Source organism: Otolemur garnettii, unplaced genomic scaffold (genome assembly GCF_000181295.1).
Source record: "Otolemur garnettii isolate 467f Iridium unplaced genomic scaffold, OtoGar3 scaffold00022, whole genome shotgun sequence".
Lineage (NCBI taxonomy): Eukaryota > Metazoa > Chordata > Mammalia > Primates > Galagidae > Otolemur > Otolemur garnettii.
Window position 1 is genome coordinate 11435412 of NW_003852417.1, and position 19141 is coordinate 11454552.

At 35.2% G+C, this 19141-nt stretch overlaps 1 protein-coding gene across 2 annotated transcripts in view; it reads right to left on the reverse strand.

Annotated features, from left to right (window-relative positions):
- Window positions 1-4662: 4662 nt before the first annotated feature.
- WDR35 (WD repeat domain 35) overlaps window positions 4663-19141 on the reverse strand; it is a 62995-nt gene continuing 48516 nt past the window's right edge. Inside the window, exons 22-27 of one of the 2 annotated variants that reach the window (XM_003787420.2) lie at window positions 16837-16947; window positions 15683-15847; window positions 12915-13055; window positions 12200-12356; window positions 5507-5747; window positions 4663-5142 (exon numbers count right to left, since the gene is read on the reverse strand). In XM_003787420.2, the coding sequence (XP_003787468.1) occupies window positions 4992-5142; window positions 5507-5747; window positions 12200-12356; window positions 12915-13055; window positions 15683-15847; window positions 16837-16947 (966 nt within the window). In that variant the 3' untranslated portion in view covers window positions 4663-4991. The remainder of the gene's footprint in view (window positions 5143-5506; window positions 5748-12199; window positions 12357-12914; window positions 13056-15682; window positions 15848-16836; window positions 16948-19141) is intronic. The other variant, XM_012803780.2, reaches the window with a different exon arrangement.

Below are 19141 nucleotides of genomic sequence, written 5' to 3' on the forward strand. Positions count from 1 at the left end.
GTCTGACGTTGCTACCTGTTTACCTTTTGTTACAACGGATGCCGGGGTCGGGTCGGTGAACGATTATGGCGGAAGCAGAAGAAACCACGATTAAGAATGGCTAATTGGCCTGCGAACTTTTTGTTATCTCCCTTCCAGTTCAGCATCCCTACTTGGCAAAACGCTACTTGAGGATGTTCCGAGTTGGCTTGGCTAACCTGAGACACTTTGTGTCGAAATTCCGAGAGCTTTGTTCTCCCGCGACCCCAGAGCAAATTTCTCCACTTTTTTGACCCTCTAAAATTGTATTTAGAATTAAATTATTGTGGGAATCTGGGGTCTCTGATGTTAGTTTACATTCTCCGCCTGTTTATGTCAAAGAGAAATCCAAATAGTAATTCACTAGGTACATGATGTTTGGTTTAAATTGAAATGCTGTAAAAAGCTTTCCTATCCATGGGACACAATGTACTTGTTCTGCATCTTTCCCACGTCTCTCAATTTTGTTTCACTACCCAAAATACTGAGCCCCTTTGCATCAGAATAAAGTGAAGATGAAAAATATATCTAGATGAGAAAACCTGACCCAGTGAACAAGGGAGCAGAAGAAACAGCAAGTGTAAAGACCATAGATAGAAAAATTGTTTGTTTTTCAAGGAATAACAAGGACACTCGTGTCTAACACCCAGCGATCTAAAGGGAAAATAGCAGGATAGTTGGTGAAGATTGGAGATTGGGAGGAAGTGTTCTAGACAGGAGTAAGGCTCTTAACGTTTTTTGTGCCATGGGCCCTTTAATAGTCTGATGAAGCCTATGTCTCCTAAATGTTTTCAAGTGATTTAAAATATGAGATCACAAAGGAAACCAATTGTATCAAAAAAGTTGTGGAAATATAAACATTTATAAAATAACATACACTCTTTATTAACACTTTAAATATTCAGTGACAAACCCAAAGCTAGCAGAGAAAGAAAATAATAAAGGTTAAAACAGATAAACAAAATAGAAGAACAAAAGAGAAAGTCAACAAAACCAAAGGTTAGGTTTTTTGTTTCTTTTTTTTTTTTTTTTTTTTGAGATAGAGCCTCTAGATGTCGCCCTAGGTAAAGTGCCTTGCCATCACAGCTCAAAGCAACCTCCAACTCCTGTGCTCAAGCAATTCTCCTGCCTCGGCCTCCCAAGTAGCTGGGACCACTGGTGCCCCTCACAACGCCCAGCTATTTTTTGGTTGCAGCCATCATTGTTGTTTGGCACCCGGGCTGGATTCGAACCGGCCAGCTCAGGTGTATGTGGCTGGCACCTTAGCCACTTGAGCCACAGGCACAGAGCCCAAAGGTTAGTTTTTGGAGCAGACTAATAAAAATTAATAAACCTCAATTGACTATTTTAAAAAGACTCAAATTACTAAAGTCAGAAATGAAAGTTGGGACATTACTACCCATTCTACAGAAATAAAAAATGATTATAGGAGAATACTATGAGAGTACCATTCCAAGTAATTGGATAACCCAGATAAAATGAACGAATTCTTGGGAACAGAAAACCTACCAAGATTGAATCATGAAGAAACAGGAAATCTGAATAGACCTGTAACTAGTGAAGAGATTGCATCTGTAACTTAAAAAACAACAACAAAAAACCCCTCCTGACAAAAATTCTGGACCTAATAGCTTCACTGATGAATTCTACCATATATTTAAGGGAGAACCAACACCAATCATCCTTTAACTCTTCTAAACAATTGAGAAGTAGAGAAAACTTCCTAACTCTATAAAGAAAGTACTGCTCTTATACCAAAGCCAGCCAAAGACCCTAGATGAAAACTACAGACCAATGTCCTTTATGACACTATTGTAAAAATCCTCAACAAAATGCTACCAAATAAATTTTGTTAACATATTAAAAGAGTAAACACTATCCAAAGTGGAATTTATTCCTGGAATGCAAAAATGATTCAACATATGAAAATTAATCAGTGCAATAGAGCACACTAACAAAATGGGTGAAAAAACGATATGATCATCTATTGGTTGAGGAAAAAATTTTCACAAAATTCTAAATGCTTTTGTAATAAAAACACTGAAGGTAGGGATAGGAGTCTACTTCAACATAACAGAAGCCATATATGAAATGCCCAATGTGAACATCATATTCAATGGTGAAAAAGACAGAAAGCTTCTTCGAAGTCAGGAACAAGACAAATATACTCATTTTCACCACTTCTATTTAAAATAGCTTTGGAAATTCTAGCCAGAGCAATGAGACAAGGAAAAAATGTTAAAGCATCCAGATAAGAAAGGAAGAATAAAATTATCTTTATTCACAAATGATATGCTCTTTATAGAGATAATCCAGGGTTATAGAGATAACCCTAAAGAGTCCACCAAAAATTAAAACTATTAAAACTAATAAAGTCAGCAAAGAGGCAGATACAGAATCACTCAAAAATTAGTTGCATTTTTATATACTAACAATGAAAAATCCAAAAAAGAAATTAAGAAAACAATTCCTAGCTGGACACCTGTAGCTCAAGTGGCTAGGGCACCAGCCACATACACCAGAGCTGGCGGGTTCGAATCCAGCCCAGGCCCACCAAACAACAATGACAACTGTAACCAAAAAATAGCCGGGCTTCTGGCGGGTGCCTGTAGTCCCAGCTACCTGGGAGGCTAAGGCGATAGAATTGCTTAAGCCCAAGAGTTTGAGGTTGCTGTGAGCTGTGATGCCACAGCACTCTACGTAGGGAGACAGCTTGAGACTCTGTCTCTAAAAAAAAAAAGAAAAGAAAACAATTCTATCTACAACAGAGTCAAAAGAACAAAATATTTAGGAATTTAACCAAGAAGGTGAAAGACTGTAAGATAAAACTATAAAATATTACTTAAAGAAATTTAAAAAGATGTAAATGAAGTAAATGAAAAAGTATCTCTTGTACATAGATTAGAAGACTTAATATTGTTAAGATGTTAATACTATACAAAGTGATCTACAGAATCAATGGAATCTTTGCCAAATCCCAGTGTTTCTGTAAAAATAGAAAAATCCATCCTAAAATTCATATGGAATTTCAAGGGACCTGAAATAGCCAAAATAATCTTGAAAAAGAACAAAGTTGAAGGACTCCCTTCCTGATTTCAAAAATTACTACAAAGCTGTAATGATCAAAACAGTGTAGTATTGTCATAAAAACAATCTTTTTAACAAATGGTGCTAGGGCTCAGCACCTGTGGCTCAAGTAGCTAAGGCACCAGCCACATACACCTAAGGTGGCAGGTTCGAATCCAGCCCGGGCCCGCCAAAAGAACAATGACAGCAAGCAAAAAATAGCTGGGCACTGTGGCAGGTGCCTGTGGTCCCAGCTACTTGGGAGGCTGAGGCAGAAGACTCGCTTAAGCCCAGGAGTTGGAGGTTGCTCTGAGTTGTGATGCCACAGCACTCTACCCATGGGGATAGCTTGAGGCTCTGTCTCAAAAACAAACCAACCAACCAACCAACCAAATGGTACTAGAAAAACGGGATATCCCCAAGCTGTGTGGTCTTTCTACTCCAATGGCACCCTATCCATTTTTTGTTTGTTTTTCTTTTATTTTTCTTTCTTCTTTTAGTATACCCCTCTTGCTCTACACTGACTATATTTTTTCTTATTATTTTTTGTTTCTACCCTACCATACTAGCATTAATCTGCCCCACAACTTTCTCCTTGTTCATCCCTGTGTATTTCAAAATGATTTAATCCTCATTTGGTTTGTAAGCCTCTATGTTCCGTGATAGCTTGCTAGGTAGTGTATTTAGAGGCTATCATCGTGCCAACATCATTTTCCACAAGGCACATGAACAGAGACAGAGATTTCAAAGACTTCCAATGTTCTCGTTTTATTAAGGCACATGAGCCCCCTATCTATCATAAGTTCACCTGGGCTCTAAATCTCTCCTCATAGCTCACTATTCCCAAACCAGAACAGGTTTAACTGGTCTCTACAGGACCACATATGTCACACTGAGAGAATGAACTAAGTTTTGTTCACTCCTCCAAACTTCAGAAAGTTAATCTTGATAAAATAATGCTAAAGTCTGGTCTTTAGTCATAAGAAAAGCGTCCATGAGAAACAAATGGAGAGCATTATTAGCTATATTAGAGAGATAAAAAATTATCATTAATGACACAATTTTTTCTCTTTTAAATTAATGATAATAAATCAAAACATATGTACATCAACAAAGACTCATTCCCTATATATGAGAGTTGTTTAAATGAAGGGCCCAGCTTGGTGACAATGTTTCAGCAGAAACTATCACTACAAGTAAATAGTTTTGTACAAATTCTTATTATTTTAGATAAAACTGTTTTCTTGCCAATAGTATGAAACACTTAATGCCAAATGCTATCTTTTGAAGGAGACTAAAAGGGTAGACTTTGAAACGGATGAAGAATAAGGATATTAGAAATAATTTAAACTGTAAAAAATTGTCTTAAAATGCTATCACTTCACTTCTGGAAATAAAATATAGAAAACATTCAATCCTTATTTAATGAAAAGTAAACTCCTAGGAAGAGAGCTCATTGTTTAACCTCCTCATGATACAGGTTATGTCAATTCTCTTAAATTCATCTTTGTTCCCCCCCCATGTTTCCCTTATCTGCCACCCTTCCCCCAAGATGTTTTAATGGGTTAGTACCCTTGACACTTTGAATAAATACATTTCTTATTTGGAATATTTCCTTGGTATCATGTAACCAACCACAAGATAGACAAAAGATAGATAGATAGATAAAAAATAAGGTTGATTCTGATTAAGTTTTATATGGAAAACAGCTTTATTATTTCACAGCTGAATTTCTGTATAAAAATTTTATTATATTAACATATAACTTGTGTAGAAATACAACTATAAGATGATGAACTTGATTTTCATATAAAACTTGTAAAACTCAACCTTACCTTACAGTTCCAGTTATGTATATTTGCTACCTTTATTTTACAACTGTACCATGTACACAGTTCATCATTCCTTTACCCCACTGAACTATGGCATAAGGGACAGAAGTTGTAGTTACTTATTTCCTGAGCAAGGACACAATGCTTGCACACGCTGCACATCCAGAATTGATACTCAGTGATCGGGCTTCCTGTGGCCACGCACGTTGGCAGTTTCCCTTCTCCACTGTAAAAATAAGAGGAAAAATAATTACTTATACTTTAAAGCTTCTAATTCATCTAACTTAATTCATTCAGTACACATAAAACAAGAATAAAAAATAAACAAGAATTTAAAAATTTCAAGATTAACTTCCAATAAAATACATTCACTTCAAAAATTTTTTCAAGTAAAAACTTTTTTGACAATAAAAATATTTTACAACAAAAATAAAGCACTGATATATTCATAAGACTAAATAAAATAGGATATAGTGTTAGTTTAAATTGCATAGAAATTTAGTGCTTTAATTCCTATCTTAGATGAGATACACTCGAAATTCAAGCTTCTGATAAGGTAAAATAGCATCTACTAATTACAATCAGCCTACCCTTCCAAAAGGCTATCCAATTCAGATTTTCTGTTATCTTTTGGAGTATGTTTGGTGAAGATTTCTAGAGCAAGGTCTTCATATTGCTGTTTCTGTTCTGCATTGAGGGTGTCTAAAGATTCAAGCTTAATAAAAGCTTTTGAACAAGTGCCAAAAGCTCTGCTGGCACATGCGCAGAGTGCCAACAGAGAGTAGATCTCAACCGCAGGGATGATGTCTTCATAGTCCCTCAGGTGAAGAGCTAAGAAAAAAAGGACAATTTGTATTTTTAAAAATAATTAAAATATCATGAACATGTGAGGTGTTTTAGTTTAACCTGCATGAACTTTAACAACCTTAAAGTAAACAGATGGACACACTAGTAGGAGGAAGTAGGCTACATGATCTCCAGGGCTCTATGAAGCCAGCTCTCAGCTTGGGTTCTAGCAAAATAACCACCACCAAAGGATGCACGTGGCTCTGCCAACTTAGAAATACACACAGAGTGGTGTCAAAACATCCATCTTTTCTTCCTTTAACGTTAGAAATTCCTGTGGCAATCCAGAAAAAGTAAATTAATATTATATTATGATAGCTGTAATTCTCAAGATAATATAACAAGTTTCTTTTTGTGAAAAAAAAAGCAAAGTAGTAATGAAATCTTATGTTCTCACTTTGTGGTTCTTTAAACAGATTTTTGACTTTTTGTTTGTCTTATTGAAACAACAGGACATTGAGAAAAAAAGAAGTGAAAATCAGTCTCTAAATGTCCATTCAGAAAATTTATTTTGACAGTTACCATCTCCATTTTTTCTATATTGGTGAAAAAAAATCTTTCTTTAAAATACATTGTAGGATTAATATCAGATTTGGAAACAATTTGTATCTTTTTCTTCTCTAGACTTTACAATTTCAAAAACATCTTAACATAAAAAAAATTTTTTTTTAAATCTTAATACAGGATGTTCCAAAAGTCTCCATACATAGGAAAAACTCCCTAACAACAGATATTCTGGAACACGTTTGCCATGAGCAGGAGGGAAGACCATCTGTGTGTATAAAAAGAGATGGCCAACATGTAGACAATATTTTGTAAATACTGTGTAATGAATATTTTGTAAACAAAGGTATAGTTAGCTACAATTTCCCGTTTTCCATATGTATGGAGACTTTTGGAAATTTCATAAAGCAAGTTTGAAACAATATATTCATCAATTTTGCAATTAGATTCCTAATAAACTGGTTCTGGGGTCAAGTGTTTACAACAAAGTTTAGCAGAAGAAATTTATACAAAATACGATAACTTAGTTATAATAAACAATACAATCTAATTTCTCATCTGAAGTAAAATAGGTTCACAAGTAATAATTTACAAGGCATACATTGTTTTAGATCATTTTATCACTGAGAGACAAAAAAACCTTGAGGCATGTGGAATATTTTCACCCAGTAGATAAAGTATCTCAAGTTAAAGGTCTAATTCTTTTTAATATATAAGTCTAGAAATAGTGCATAAGTTGTATAAAAAATAACTATTACATAGTGTATAATTTTTATAACATACTAATACATTAATCAGCTAAAATTAAATGAAAGTCAATTATAAAATAAAATATAAAAAATTATTCTTATATGTAACTAAAAACCAATTCAAAAAAAATATTGCATAGTCCCATGGCTAACGACAACATGAACAGGAATAAACTGCAGGCTCGGCGCCTGTGGCTCAAGCAGCTAAGGCGCCAGCCACATACACCTAAGGTGCCGGGTTCAAATCCCCAGCCCGGGCCCGCCAAACAACAACGATGGCTGCAACCAAAAAATGGCCAGGCGTTGTGGCGGGCACCTGTAGTCCCAGCTACTTGGGAGGCTGAGGCAGGAGACTCGCTTGAGCCCAGGAGTTGGAGGTTGCTGTGAGCTGTGATGCCAAGGCACTCTACCCAGGGGGATAGCTTGAGGCTCTGTCTCCAAAAAAAAAAAAAAAAAAAAAGGAATAAATTGCAAAAGAAATGTTCAGAGCATACAAGAACAAAACTACAAATCTTTAGAGAGAAATACAGATCCACAAATAGCTTTTTAAAACTGATGTTTCTAGAATGAGAGACCAGGCAAGATGGCTGATAGAGACATTGCTTACCAGACCATCCCAGAGAGAAAGGAAGGTTTCAGGTAAAGGAAAGGGGAGAAAGGACACAGCTTAGATGTAGGTCAGAGAAAGAAGTCCTGGTGCCTCATAGAGGAGAACTGTGAAGCAGAAAACGAAGAGGAAAAAGAAAAAAATAATCCGCAAGAATGAAGGTTCGGAGCCAGCCAAGGAGCAAGGTAGGGATCCCTTTCTTCTTCCCACACTCCTTTCCGTTGGTGATCAGCGGGCTGCCACGTACTTGGAAGCTTTTCCACTCCTATGAGCCGAAGCACAGCAGCAAGCACAGAATTGTGGGGAAATTGAAGTTTCTGATAAATATTGCATATTCTCAGTCATATGTGTGAGCTAGAAAAGCTGATCTCTTAGAAAGAGTAAAACGATGGTTACCAGAGACTGGGAGAGGTTACTGGGGAGGGAGCAGTGAAGAAAGGTTGATTACGGGATATAAATACACAGTTAAAAAGGAGTAAGTCCCAGTGCTTGATAGCACTGTAAGGTACAATTAAGGATAATTTACTGCATATTTTAAAATAACTAGAAGAGAAGACTTAGAATGTTCCCAACACACAGACACACAAATGCTAAATGCTTGAGGTGATGGTCATCCTAATTATTCTGATTTGAGCATCACACATTGTATGCATGTATGACACACTGTGCATATCACATGTACCTCATAAAAATGTACAACTATTATGTATCAATTTAAAACAAATTTTAAAAACACAAATTTTAAATGATGTTTCTGGATGAGAAAATTCATAAACATATAAATGATCCCAATATTCATGTATGTAATTAATGCAATTCTAATCTAAAATTCAATGGGACTGCCACTGATTGAGGTGGGTAAAGTTGCTCTGGATGACAAATACAAAAAAAATAGCAAAAATTCTTTTCAAAAAGAAAAGTAACGGGGCGGCGCCTGTGGCTCAAAGGAGTAGGGCACCAGCCCCATAAACCGGAGGTGGCGGGTTCAAACCCAGCCTTGGCCAAAAAAGAAAAAAAAAGAAGAGTAACGGAGGAGAGCTTAAATATCGGATATTAAAATGTGAAAGTATCATGACTAAGAGGATAGTACTAGGATAGAAATACACAAACAGAAAAAAATAGTCTTGTAGGAAGGAATTAAGAATATGTTCAATGAAGGTAGAATTTCAAATATGTGAGGAAACAATACATTCTTAATAAATGGTTTTACAGAAACTAAAAAGCTGCAATAAAATGCAATAGTTAATAGCCTTGATGTGATGCACTTCCTAAGCATAAGCTGTGAGTGAAAAATATGAAAAGACGGACAGAAATGACTCTACCAAAAAACACTACTGTCATTATTGGTGTTACCACGTATTAAGGTACCATCATAAGTGAATTCTCCTTCAGGAACTTCTCACTTAATCATTAAAACAATTCTATAAGGAAGATGCTATTTTCCCTACTTTGCACAAAAAGAAACTCAAGCTTAGAAAGGTTAAATAATTATAACTTATAATGAATGCTAGGGAAAATCAAGATATATGAAAGCAGGTTATTAGATAATCTCTATGTAATCTCTACAGAGCTCTTATAAAAATAATGAAAAAATAAAAATCATCCCTATACAATTCTAGAAACAGTCAAATAAAGAATTTCTCTAAAAAGTCCTTTCTTTTCAAAAAAATTATGCCATTAGAATACAGGTTCATGATCTATTAAGATTAGGGTCTGATATGCACTTTGTAATGATCTGAGCAGCAAGTAGACTGTTTTACAAGTGTGACAGAGGCAGGATGGGATGGATGGTGACGGTGCTGGTACTGCATCATGGCCATGCTGAAACAGTAATGGTTTACTCTTTTGTATGCTTTGGTTTAGAACATAACTCTCATACTTATATAAACTCAAAAATATTCTTTTTTCTTTTTTTTTTTTTTGAGACAGAGCCTCAAGCTGTCGCCCTGGGTAGTGTGCCATGACATCACAGCTCACAGCAACCTCCAACTCCTGGGCTCAAGCGATTCTCCTGCCTCCGCCTCCCAGGTAGCTGGGACTACAGACACCTACCACAACACCTACCACTAGGCCCGGCTATTTTTTGGTTGCAACCGTCATCATTGTTTGGTGGGCCTGGGCTGGATTTGAAACCACCAGCTTGGTGTATGTGGCTGGCGCCTTAGCCACTTGACCCACAGGCGCTGAGCTACTAGGTTTCTAAAATATTCTAATTGTTAAAAAAAAAACTGAAATTCTGATGCTGCATGTAAATAATTTTCTATAAATTATAGTTAAATAATACCACGAAATATTATATAGCTATTAAAAATGATGACATAAATCTAAGTTTGACAATGAGGAAAGATAATTACAACATTTCTCCAGCACAGAGAAATATCTAAAAGGAAATTTACCCAAATATAGCAATGATTATCTCTTGCTTGTGGGATTATCTGATAGAGTATTATATTATTTTACTTTTTTCTTTGTATTTTACTGTTTTGGTTGAAATTACTAGATAATTTTTATAAAAAACAAGATAAATCCTATAGCAAAAAATAGGAAAAATATGAAGATACTTTACAATATATTGTTCTTTAAAAGAACACAAAAGTATGCCTTGTTATACTCCTAATTTTGCAAAAACAAAATTATTTTTAAATTATTTTTAAAATAAATATATTTAAAAATAAAAAACTTTAAGGCCAAACATGGTGGCTCACTCCTGTAATCCTAGCACTGTGGGAGGCCAAAGCTTAAGGATCCCTTGAGCCCAGGAGTTTAAGACCAGCCTAAGCAAGAGTGAGACCCTGTCTCTACTAAAAATAAAAAAAAAATTGCCAAGCATTACAATGGGCACCTGTAGTCCCAGCTGCTTGGGAGACTGAGGCAGGAAGATCACTTGAACTCCAGAGCTTGAGGTCGCTGTGAGTTAGCTGATGCCATGGCACTCTAGCCTGGGCAACAGAGAGACTGTGGCTTAAAAAAAATAAAAATAAATAAATATATGCGAGGGGGATTGGAGGGATCACTTCTGAGGTTTATCTTACAAGGGTACAAGTGAATCTTTCTAAGAGTAGAATGTGAACATTTTGAAATGATAACTAAGAAAATGACATGAAGGCTATGTTAACCAGTTTGATGGAAGTGTTTCGGATTGTGTGTGAAAACCCCACACTGTACCCCAGAAGTGCATTAATATACATAGTTACCATTCAATAAAAAAATAAATTAAATTAAATAAATAAATAAATATATGCTTATATGTATGTCTCTAAAAGGATATAAACTTGGTTATTAAGTGTTTAACTTTGAATATATAGCCATCTAAATGCTATCAGGGGTGTCCAACCTTTCTTTTTGTCTGTTGCACAACAGAAGAAGAGCTGTGGGCCACACATTAAAAACACAGATGCTAACAAGCGCTGATGAGCAAAACAAAGGTCTGTGCATAATTTCCACATATCCAACACCACAGATGAGCAAAACAGGCCTGAAATAATCTGCATGTGGCCCACAGGCCACAGGTTGGACACCCCTGCTACATGTTCCTTTTGCTTACCTAAAACTTCTGACATTTCTGTGAACTATATGTATTGTTTTCTATATATTAAAAAAATACAAAGAAGTTCAAAGAGTGGCACAAAACAAATTATATATGGGATAATCTGAAGCATAAAAATAATCCATATTAAAAAAAATGTTATGGGTGGCACCTATGGCTCAAAGGAGTAGGGCGCTGGCCCCATTTGCCCGAGGTGGCGGGTTCAAACCTATCCCCGGCCAAAAACTGCAAAAAAAAAAAAATTGTTATTAAAAATTATATAAGGGGCGCAGCGCCTGTAGCTCAGCAGCTAGCCTGTGGCCCACCTGAACTGGTGGGTTCGAATACAGCCTGGGCCTGCCAAACAACAATGATGACTACAACCAAAAAATAGATAGGTATTGTGGTGGGCACCTGTAGTCCCAGCTACTTGGGAGGCTGAGGCAAGAGAATCACTTAAGCCTAAGAGTTTGAGGTTCTGTGAGCTGTGACACCACGGCACTCTCCCCAGGGCAACAGCTTGAGCCTCTGTCTCAAAAGAAAAAAGAAAAAAATTTAATATTAAGGTCATTGTAGGAGACTGAGCAACATGCTTATAGGAACGGTCACCAGTTCATGAGGGAGGCATTGAGAGAGGGACAATGTCCTAGCTGGCATGGAGATGTTTTGCAGCCTGGAAATAAGCTCTCAAGCAACTAAGGGCTCTAACGAGATAAGATCATTAGCAAGCAGGTGTTGGACTTTGAACATTTGTAGTGCATCAGGGTGGGAGTCAAGCCCGTGGGAAAGAGCACGTAGTGATCCTTAAGCATGTAGTCCTTGTATGTGGGGCCTCAATAAAAGGTCATGGCAGAGGTTACTCAGGTTCTCCTGCACCTCTGGGGAGTCCACCTCTTGCAAGCTTGTACTTTCAATCTGCTTACCAGCTGGTTTGTTCTGGCAGTGCTGGTGTGTCCATAGCGGGCATGGACAGGGCATATTGAAAGAATTGGCTCTTTGTAACTCAATTTGTAATTTTTCAGAAATACTATACATAGCGTGACATGCCCACCTGTCTTCAATGCAGTGTCAACATATCCCTCATACAGCTGCCTCTGTGCAAGTATGAAGAAGTGGTAAGCCTCAGCCCCTCTCCACGCATTATCTGTGAAACGACTAGTTGTAGACAGAACTTCCTCTTCCAGCAAACCAGCCAAAGCAGAAGTAGCCTACAAGTAAAGCCAGCACAAACACCCACAGTGTCAACTCCCACATAACAAGGATCACTAAAATTAAGTTTGGAAATATTTATACATTAAAATATCTAAATGAGCAGATTTTACCATTACATAACTGTCATTACAAATTTAATTTTCTATTCTAATTCATATTTTGTAAAATTGGTATTATCAAATTTTTAAATACAATTGATTAAACTTCAAGTTAAGAGATTCATTTATTAACATAATACACATATTCTATTCTAGAGAAGTTTTTAAAACGCACTGATTAGAAAGATTTACGAGGTAAATAAAATTTTTTACAAAAATAAGAAATTAAAGCAAAGAATACAGATTAATATTGTAGAAAATATAATTCTTAATAGTTCTAAATAGAAATTTCTAAATTTGAATAAAACCAGTAATTCTAAGTCAGTCACTGCTTTTTGTATTATTTAAGGAAATGAATGCAGAAGTGCTAATTAAATGACTTGTCCATAAAGTTTGGTAGTTCTGTTTTTTCTTAAACACTTCAGATGATTAATGGTATTTAATGTTCTGCCTTACCTCTGAACTCTTTCCTTTAACTTTGCCTCGTTGGGCGTTCTTCATTTGTTCATGGTATTGCTCTATAAGTAAAGCGGACAGCACATAGAGCTTCTTGACACGTAAAGGTTTAGTTCTTTTCTTTGCCTCTTCATCTGCAATCTTTAAACATTTACAAAATTGAGGGAATATCCTTCTTAATCTACATTGGTACAAATATAATCATTTCCAAAACTTAACTCAAATCTGATTCTCTAAAAAAAAGAGGAAAAATCAGGAGGATGGAATATAAATACCATCTGTTATGACAAATATTTTAAAATTCATTTTCTTTTCCTTAGTACCTATAGGTACTTAGTTCTTAGCATTTAAGCCCTTGGAGTTATAACTGAAATCAATCTCTGAAAATAACAGGTGCTGTTAGCCAAATCAGAAGGAAGAAAGTGTTGATGAAATGGCTATTTTCCATAATACAAAGATTTTAAAAATAATGTGCCAGTTGCACAATAGTACAATGGTATTAATATGTTGCATCCTCTAGAAGTTTTACATTTATTTAAAATTTTTTGAGGGGCCCAGCACAGTGGCTCACGCCTGTAATCCTAGCACTCTGGGAGGCCAAGGTGGGTAGATTGCTTGAGCTCAGGAGTTCAAGACCAGCCTGAGCAAAATTGAGACCCTGTTCCTACTAAAAATAAAAAAACTGAGGAAAGAGGATCACTGGAGCCCAAGAGTTGGAGGTGCTTTTGAGCTATGACACCACGGCACTCTACTCAAGGTGACAGCTTGACACTCTATCTCAAAATAAATAAATAAACAAATAAACAATTTTGAGGATAATTTTTTTCTTTGTTCATTAAATTGAATGGAAAAGAATATAATAGAATGTAAAATTTGTATACATTAATTCTGCATTAATACCTTCCCTCCAAGTGGATATTACATAAAGTACAATATATAGAACTTATGCATTTAAAAGGATTCAAAACTCTATTATCAACAAAATTTACTTCCTAGTTGTAGGAATTTGTATTAAATACTTTTTTAATTAAATCAAAGCTGTGTAGATTAATGCAATCATGGAGTCCAATGTGCTGGTTTTATATACAATCTGAAATATTTTCATCAAACTGGTTAACATAGCCTTCACGGCACCCTCTTAGTTATTGTGTTAAGACATTTATATTCTACATTTAGTAAATTTCACATATACCCTTATAAGATACACTGTAGGTGTGGTCCCACAAATTACCTTCCCTCCACCCATCCTCTCCACTCCCCTCCCCTTCCTCTCCCCTTTCCCCATATTCTTGGGCTATAATTGGGCTTTCATAGTAGGGCTGAGTACATTGGATACTTTTTCTTCCATTCTTGAGATACTTTGCCAAGAAGAATATGTTCCAGCTCCATCCATGTAAATGTGAAAGAAGTAAAGTCTCCATCTTTCTTTAAGGCTGCATAATATTACATGGTATACATACCACAATTTATTGATCCATTCATGGGTTGATGGGTACTTGGGCTTCTTCCATGACTTACCAATTATAAATTGGACTGCAATAAACAATCTGGTACTTGTTATAATGTTATTTTTGGTCTTCCGGATATATACTTAGTAGAGGAATTGTAGGATCGAATGGCAGGTCTATTTTTAGATCCCTAAGTGTTCTCCAAATATCTTTCCAAAAAGAACATATTAGTTTGCATTCCCACCAGCAGTGTAGAAGTGTTCCCTTTTCTCCATATCCACTCCAACATCTCTGGTTTTGAGATCTTGTGATGTGGGCTAATCTTACTGGAGTTAGATGATATCTCCAAGTTAAATTTAAAGTTTAAATCTTTAATCCAGTGAGCGTCTATCTTAGTTAATGGTGAAAGGTGTGGGTCCAGTTTCAGTCTTCTACAGGTCGCCAGCCAGTTCATCCAACACCATTTGTTAAATAGGGAATCCTTTCCCCATTGAATGTTTTTAATTGGCTTATCAAAGATAAAATAACAGTTAAGTAATTGGGTTCATCTCTTGGTTCTCTATTCTGTTCCATACACCTACCTCTCTGTCTTTGTGTCAGTACCATGCTGTTTTGATCACTATCAATTTGTAGTATAGTCTGAGGTCTGATAGTGTGATTTCTCCTGCTTTGTTTTTACTTCTGAGTAATATCTTGGCTATTTACATACTTTTTTAGTCCAGCACATTCTTTAATTCTTTGTTAACTTTAGTATTAAATATACAATTGTTTAGATATAAGTAAGTTGCTAATATTAGTAAATAGTGGCCAGACGCAGTGGCTCATGACTGTAATCCTAGTTCTCTAGGATGCAAAGGCAAGTGGATTGCTTGAGCTCAGGAGTTCAGAGACCAGTCCAAGCAACAGTAAGACCCCATCTCTACTAAAAATAGAAAAAGAACTAGCCAAGCATTGTAGTGGGCACCTGTTGTCTCAGCTACTCAGGAGGCTGAGGTAAGAGGCTCACTTGAGCCCAGGAGTTTGAGGTGACTGTGAGCTATGACACCATAGCACTCTACCCAGGGTGACAAAATAAGAGACTCTGTCTCAAAAAAAAAAAAAGTAAATAGGCTTGTTAGTAAAATACTATATAGCATTATATAGGTAAGTAATAATATTATATAGCATTAATAAATAATGCATAGTTGCAGTAGTAATAAAACCAGAGAGGTTTTGCTACAACAAATATTTGTTTTCAAAGAAAATGGAAAACATGTTCTTTAGTATACAAAAAAATTATAACTAGAACCAACTAAATACTCACCAAGATTATTCCATTACCTTAAACATGAGTTTAGCAGCATCAAAAAAGTAATTGGCTTTCCGATAGAGTTCTATCGCATCAAGAATTTTATTCTTTTCCAGTAAGTGAGATGCATACCTAGCTAAAAGAGATCCAATTTCTTTCATACTATGATTTGTAGCCAATTCAACAGCTTTGTTCCACTAGAAAAACAATTATACCATTCAGTCACCCAGGTGTTTATGGTTATATATGTCACAAAATTCATACAATGAAGTTTTAAGTTTATAATAAATAATGCTACTTCAAAATTAAAACTCATTTTTTAATCACATAAAACAGAGCAACATGAGTTCTATAAGTTAAATGTGTATCAGATGATTAAATGATTTAAGATTCTTTTGTTAAATGATCTAAGATTCTGATTTGCTGAAGAGGTACATCTGGAAAGAAAAGTTTCAAAATTTATAATTATATTAATCTTATAATTCCATTTTTCTATAAACTGAGCAAGAAAAAGATACACTTGTTTATATTTTATAGTAAAACAAAAAATATACAATTTCAGGTAAAAGATGTCCTACCAGACTTAACATCTAAAAATTATTTTTATAAAGCAAATGGGGCTTTATAAAATAAGGATAATATTAAAAGAATACATTGATAGTCAACAGTTCCTATAATAATTCTACACTTTAATTTCATTAAATTTCAACTCTTAAAAATATTAAATGTATGTTTCCTATAAAAGGAAAGGAAAATGGATTTGCCAAAATAAATATTGATAAAGTAACTCAATTCCTTCCTCAGGCAAGGTCTGACCATTAATTGGTCCTTCTTTGGAAACAAAAGCCAACCCTAATAAAATGCAGAAAATTATGAAATTACTTCCAGACAAAAATTTTCCAGACTAAAAGCATAGGGTCTGTCCATGCTCCCATACTGCGGTGGTTAAGAGTGGGTTACCCTTTATGGTAGCACTTTAAGAGGGAAGTGCAAATGTCAACACTTTTTCAGTCCTCAACTAAGAGAATACCTGGTTGACTCCTTTCACAAAATTTATGTCAAGCTCTCCTATGCTTTTACATTGACAATAATAGTTATAAGATGACTATTCTGACTTTAATTTTGCTTTGACTTAAAATATTCCTAAAGCGACAAGGTATGCAGATAGGAAGTTTCGGTCCCTTACTTGGTTGAGATGTACACAGGTATCTACTGCTGCCTTTGGTTGATTACATTTCAAAAATGCAGTCACTGCTTGTTCGCACATTCCAACTCTCACAAACATTTGTGCTATTTCCTGAAAAACAAAATAATATTATTAGATTTCACAGACCAAGAAAACCACTTACATTTTAATTTAGCAAAACCCCATAGGGACACATATTAAATTTGCTGGTTAGTTAGGGGGATTTTTCTTACAAACAGACATAGGGGCAGAGGTTACAAATCAGAACAGATGCTAAGGCATCACCTTCTACTACATATACAAGCAGAGCCTCACAGGCTCAGTTTGTAGATCTGATTTTTAACCCAGCCCTGAAGACACAGCACTCCCTTCTCTCAGTTCAGTGACTAGTGTGCAGATACAACAAGCTCCAAAATAAATTCCACACCAGTGGATGAAAGAAAAAACTTTTACAGCAATTGGAGGCATACTCAATGCTAATCATTACTTAGAGGCTTATGGGAAACCTCTCAAATAACTCTATAAAGAAATGCTCTACAGAAGTCTGCCATTCACATGGTCAGGAAGCTAGACCCAAAACAGAGCTCCTGGGGAGGGTGGTGGCAGGGAGAGAGAACCCGCACCACCACCACCACCACAAAGAACCTTTTTTGTTCAGCTGAAATCTCCTTTCTCAGATCAATTTTTCTCTTTCAGAATATTTAATTAGCCAGAGTTTTTCTCTCCACAAACCCCTTTGTATAATATTTTTTAAAATATAAAAGTATAGGTATTTTATATCCAACTATCTTTTTAAAAATAATGCTTACATTTTTCTGATTATAAAGTGATACATTCTAATGGTAAAAAAATATATAAAACATAAGAAAGTTACTCATAATCTTACCACTCACAAGAAAGCTCTCTCAATATTCTGGTGTAAATTCTCAACATCTCTGCCCTAGGAAAATGTATGCATGTGTGCATTTGTGTATGCACTGTGATCACACCATACGTAACTTTGTATCCTGCAATCCCTACATCTTCTCATATTATAAAATTCCTCTATTAGCCGATTAAATTTATAATATCACCTAAAATAGTCTATTATTTTAGTCACTTAATTATTATTAGTCATAATTACTTAGTATTTACTCAGTGATATTACTATTCTGGATACTACAGCAAAATCTTTTTCTTCTTCATCAGAGACAGGAAGTAAATGCAGGATATACTATTCCCTATACTCAGGGTCTAAATAATTTCAGTTCCTTACTACACTATAAGAAAACAAATAGAATTGAGAATAAGTTTGAGTTAATACAGGATTATTACAGAGATAACTGCTCTAATTCACAATAGAGAAAAACTGAATTATTAGAATTCTATACTTACCTATTAATTAATAGACAAGATTTTAGAAACGGAACTCACAACTGATATATGTCCAGACTCTGCAGGTGACAGCTGCTAGCTCTATAGGTATTGCATAGCTCAGCAATTTTCATATTAGATAAACAAATAAAATACAAACTCATTTAGAGTATTCAACAATTAAATAAGAGAGGCTTATAAAGAACATTCAAAAGAAAGTGAACTCTTTCAGTTTCTTTTTCAATATTAAATACTTTACTGTTAATACAACCTAATAAAAGTTGAGCTTTTTAAATTTAAGTTAAAACAAATTTCAAACTATTTCAGATTATTTTGAAGCAAATCCCTGACAACATATTGTTTCATCTGTAAATATTTCATGTATTCAGGTAACTTTTAAGGACAACTTTATAAAACTAAAAAGACTGTGATCATATTAAAGTAGTAGGATTATGACTGATTTTTCCCCTCCATTTTCATGTGTTCTATAATGTTGATATACAAGTGCTCTGACAATGAAGTTCACAAATTCATCCCAGAAAAATTCACCTTCAAAGTACTCCTCTTGGCCATCTAGTGATCACAGTAATAATCAGCAATGAGGTACGTAGCACTTTTTCTAAGTTCATGAACTTAGCTGTTAGGCCTCGCTGACAACCACTCTGATAGCCATCCACAGAAAGAGTTCCAGAATCGCTTTGAAAGGTGGACTGGTGTCGAGGCACAGCTTCCCAAGAGGACTACCTCAAAGGTGACCATAGGGATATTCAGCAAAGTGGTATGTAGCACTTTTTCTAGAATGAATGTATGAACTTAGCTGTCTAACCTTATATTGTTTTATAATTAAAAGTATCATTCCACATTTAAGATACTGTAAAATTATAGATCCATTTTTAATTTTCTTTATTGCAGAGGATATTTTCTGACTAGAGTATACAATTTTATAAAACAA